Here is a 5000-nt window from a genome sequence, read left to right on the forward strand (position 1 = left end):
CTTTGCTGGGTCTTAAAAACAACAAAAAACCATGAACATGGAGGGCCTGTTCTGTTCTGTTCAATAACCACACACACACACACACACACACACACACACACACACACACACACACACACACAGAGGTGGAAAAATGTTTTCAGACACCCTGAAAATTTTACACAATCTCAAATATGATCATGAAATATTTGTGGAAAAATCTTTTTTGAGTTTCAAAAGGTGTGGCTGCATTAGACAGATACAAACAAATACAAATGATATTGTTTTGTTTATTGTTTGCAACCCTCACGTTAGCAGGAGGAAGATAAAGCCACAGAATCTTCTTCCAGTTCCTGGCTGTCCAGTTCTTGTGCTCCTGGGCCGACGACGCCGGGCTAGCCTCTGTCTCTCATTGATCAGGGGCTTCTTGATCGCCTTGTAGGACCTTAAGCCATGATCTAAAAGTCGGCCACGTGCAGTGCGGGTGGAACACTGGACACCAGTTTGGTTTGACCTCTGCTGCTGAAGCTCCTGTGATGTCATTCAGTGGTTTTGCCTGCACATGCGGATCAGGATGCGGTCATTTCTTGCTGAAGAAACCCTCGGACGCCCAGATCTTGGTTTGTCTTCCAAGCTGTTGGTTCGTCTGTATTTCTGCAGAGTGGATCCACCTGCTGAAGGACTGCATCTGCACTTCCTGGCTATCTGGCGGCAGCTGGACCCTTCCTGGCTGAGAATCTTTATCTTCAGGTGTTTCCTGTGTTCGGTTCCTTGTTTCAGATGTGCTGCTTTACAGACACGCAGCTCGGCACAGACGCACGGCCTGTCCCAAAACCTTTTTCCACCTCTGTATATTGATAATATATTGATCAGCAGGTGAACTGACCTGCGTCTCCCTGACATCTCATACGAGTCAGTCATGTTACCATGGAAACCAGCCTGATGGCTGTCAGTCAAACATCAGCCAAAAGATGCTGTTCCCACGGCAACAAAGCAGCTGTTTGCTGACCTCACCTGTGTCTGACCATGTTATTGTTTTGATTTACTGAATTTATTTGTCTCCATGGCAACACCATCAACGACGATGATAATGTCATGATGACGTCACTGACCGCCTCCTGCAGGCAGATGCGTCTCAGTTCGGCCAATCGCGTGCTGAGCAGCGCCTGCAGGCTCCGCCTCCTCTCCTGAAGCTCCGCCATGCGCTCCACCCGCTGCTTCCTGTCCGGACAGCTGACCGGGTCTGCACACACACACACACACACAAACACACACAAACACACACACACACACACACACACACAAACACACACACACACACACAAACACACACACACACACACACACACACACACACACACAGTCGTGTTTGTGTCACATTCCATTGACTTACATTCATTCCAGCCTTAAAATTAACGATGTTCGTTGCTTTTTGTCCTCATGAGGGACATGACTATAATACCTGGTACACACACACACACACACACACACACACACACACGTGTGTGTGTGTGTGTGTGTGTATGCGTGTGTGTGTGTGTGTGAAACCTGATGTTTCCTCACCAGGCACTGAGATGAGTTGACCTTTGACCTCCATGGCCTGGGTTTCCCATGTGACTCCGCCTCCTTCGTCCTCGCTGCTCGCCCCTTGCTGTTGGCCCCACACACACTCTCTCACCTGCAGACACACAGCAGCCAGCCAATCAGAATGCTTTAGTGAAGGTTTTCAGAAACATGCAAACTGTTCCGCGCTCCTTTAAAACACACCAGATTTTAGATAGATTAATTATTTTTAAGGTTTTTATATTTTGTAATTTTATTTTATTTCTATGTTTTTATTTAAACTGAATTTATATTTTAAGAGATTAATTGCTTTAGTAGTTTAAATGCTTGCTAGTGGCTTTCTTAATTAGTTATTTTAATTTAGATACAGAATTTTAATGTATTTATACAAACAAATAAATTCAGTAAGCAAATGTATATTTGATTTTTATTTTTATGTTCCCAGGCCAGCCAGGAGACACAGTCCCCCCAGTGTGTCCTGGGTCTGCCCTGGGTTCTCCATCCAGGTGGTCATGCCTAACCCTAACCCTAACCAGGAGGTGACCAGGAGGCGTCCTGACTAGATGCCCAAACCACCTCAGCTGGCTCCTTTCAATGTGGAGGAGCAGCGGCTTTACTCCGAGCTCCTCCTCCCCTTAAGGGTGCGCCCGGCCACCCTGCGGAGGAAACCCATTTCTGCTGCTTGTATCTGCGATCTCATTCGTTTGGTCACTACCCAGAGCTTGTGACCATAGGTGAGGGTTGGAACAAAGATCAAGCAGTAAATCAAAAGCTTCACGTTCGCAGAGCTGCTGCCGTCGCCCAACCCACCTGCCGGCCTCCCGCTCCACTCTGCCCTCACTGTCAAAAAGGCCTGAGATACTTGGCAGTAGCTCATAAAGCTTGGAGGGGGCAAACTGCCATTTTCCAGCAGAGAACCATGGCCTCGGACTCAGAGATGGTGATCCTCATCCCGACTGAAGAGACGTGTCAGCCATGACAGTCTAACAACATCCAGAGCCTTCAGCACTTCAGGGCGGATCTCGTCTACTCCCAGCCCCTTGCCACTGTGGTGGTTTCCAACCCTGCCTCCTCTGCACAGAGCGTGTCAGTTGGTTTAGGAGCTCCTCCAACTGTTCCTTCCACTTCCTGACCACATCCTCAGGTGAGGTCAGGACCTCCCCATCCCTGTTAACCTCCTATTATGTTTGGGGTCAATTTGACCCCAGCCAATGTTTAAGGTCTCTAAATAAATGATTAACGTCATTTTTTTTGCTTCATATTTAATGAGTGTTCCTAATGTAATGGGCACTACCGGGAAAAGATGAAATTGACATGATGATATGTTTTCAGTGTCCTTTACACACTTTGTAACGCATTGGTTATAAATAATATAAAGCCATTAAAACACCAAAAATTAATATTTATTTCCAGTTTTAGGTCAATCAGTGAGATTTTATGGTGATTTGCATATTTTTCCATAATCATGTAATAGGAATACTGGATGTATAAATGGGGGTGGTGGGGAGTTATGTTTTATTTAAAGGGCTATTTAGGTAATCAACAAAGAAACATAAAGTACTTGACACATAAACTTTGATAACAATTTTAGTTATAAGAATTTTGTGGAAGTTTAAACTGCAGGGGTCAAATTGACCCCAAACATAAAAGATGTTCAAAAATGTGAACATAACAGGAGGGTTAAGACCTGCCTGAGGCCCTGCCTGGCCCTCCTGAGTCACCTGATGGTTTGCCAGAATCTCTTTGAGGCCAATCGAAAGTCCCTTTCCACGGCCTCCCCGAACTCCTCACACACCTGAGTTTTTGCTTCCATGACTGCTGTCACTGCAGCCCTTTTGGCCTGCCAGTACCTCTGACCCAATGCCGACGTCCCCCATGCCCGGTGATGGACAGGCACTGATGACCGTCTGACCACAGCTCAAAGCCGCTGCTTCAAAAATGGAGGTTTTGAACAGGTTCCTTCTCGAGTCCATGTTTCCAACCTCCCTCAGAAAGAGGGAAAAGCTCCTCTGGAGAGTTAAAGACCCTCTGGACAGAGCTCTCAGGCAGACGTTCCCAGTTCACCCTCACTACCTACTTGGGTTTACCAGGTCTGTCCAGCAGTCTCCCCCACCATCTGATCCAACTCACCACCAGGTGGTGATTGGTTGACAGCTCTGCCCCTCTCTTCACCTGAGTGGCTAAAGCATACAGCAACAGGTCTGCTGAAACAACAAGTTGATCATTGGCCTAAGGAGCTCTGGTTGCAGGTACACTCGTGAGCCTCCTTATGCTCGAACATGGTGTTCATTATGGACAGTCCATGGCTCACACAGAAGTTCAACAAAAAGCACGGCTCAGGTTCAGATCAGGCAGGCCGTTCAACCCCCTCCAAGTTTCCCCATCGTTGCCCACGTGGGCATTGAAGTGGCCCAGTAGAACCACACATGGCGCCTTCGCTAGGACATTTCCCAGTGTTTCTAGGATGGTTGGGTGCTCCGAGCTGCCATTCGGCATGACACAACAGTCAGAGAATTTCCCCAGCCTACCTGAAGGCACAGGAAGGCGACCCTCTCATCAACCAGGACAAACAAACCAACACAGAGGTGCTCAGTCGGGGGCTAACGAGTAACCCCACTCCTGCCCATCACTTCTCACCTTGGGCAAGTCCACAAAAGGAGAGAGTCCAACCCTGATCCAGGAGTTTGGTTCCAGAGCCATGGCTGTGCATATAAGTGAGCCTGTCTATATCAGTACTCAGTATCTCTCCAGCTATCACACAAGCTCCGGCTCCTTCCCCCCTCAGAGAGGTGACATTCCACGTTCCAAAAGTGAGTTTCTACACTGTCGGTCCGGTCTGCCGGGGCCTCCGGGCCAACCTGCCACCCTGTGGCATCGCACCCAGTCCCTACTACTCCTCTCACAGGTAGTGGGCCCACAGGAGATTAAAGACTTCCTGACAGACCGCATTCAGAGGGTTAGAGTGGGCCCTCGGATCACAGTGTGGTGCAAAGACAACAACTTGCTCCTCGATACAGCCAAGACCAAGGAGCTTATTGTGGACTTCAGAAAGAACAAACAAGACATTCAGCCACTCCACATTAACGGGGTCTGTGTGGAGAGGGTCCCTGAATTCTGTTTCCTGGGGGTTCACATGACGGAGAACCTGACCTGGGGTGCAAACACCACCGGGTTGGTGAAGAAAGCCCAGCAGAGACTTTACTTCTTGAGGATCCTGAGGAAAAACAACATCCCTCAAAAACTGCTGGTGGTGGAGCATCTCTTACCCTGACCCTAACACCTACTGCCTCTGTGGGACTCAAGCTGCACAGCGGCACAGGGGAAGGAGCTCCAGAGGGTCACTAAGGCCGGCTGCCCCCTCCCCTCTCTGGAAGACCTGCACAGCTCACGCTGCCTCAACCAGGCAGTGAACACGTCTCGCGCTGTGTGAGTGTTTGAACTGCAGCCGTCAGGCCGAC

At 48.7% G+C, this 5000-nt stretch overlaps 1 protein-coding gene across 2 annotated transcripts in view; it reads right to left on the reverse strand.

Moving 5' to 3' along the window:
• The window catches only part of ccdc120a (coiled-coil domain containing 120a), a 46972-nt gene that overhangs the window by 10172 nt on the left and 31800 nt on the right, over positions 1-5000 (reverse strand). For both annotated transcript variants that reach the window (XM_030055304.1, XM_030055303.1), the window contains exons 3-4: positions 1543-1657; positions 1092-1222 (exon numbers count right to left, since the gene is read on the reverse strand). In XM_030055304.1, coding sequence (XP_029911164.1) covers positions 1092-1222; positions 1543-1657 — 246 coding nt within the window. The remainder of the gene's footprint in view (positions 1-1091; positions 1223-1542; positions 1658-5000) is intronic.

Source organism: Myripristis murdjan, chromosome 7 (genome assembly GCF_902150065.1).
Source record: "Myripristis murdjan chromosome 7, fMyrMur1.1, whole genome shotgun sequence".
Classification (NCBI taxonomy): domain Eukaryota; kingdom Metazoa; phylum Chordata; class Actinopteri; order Holocentriformes; family Holocentridae; genus Myripristis; species Myripristis murdjan.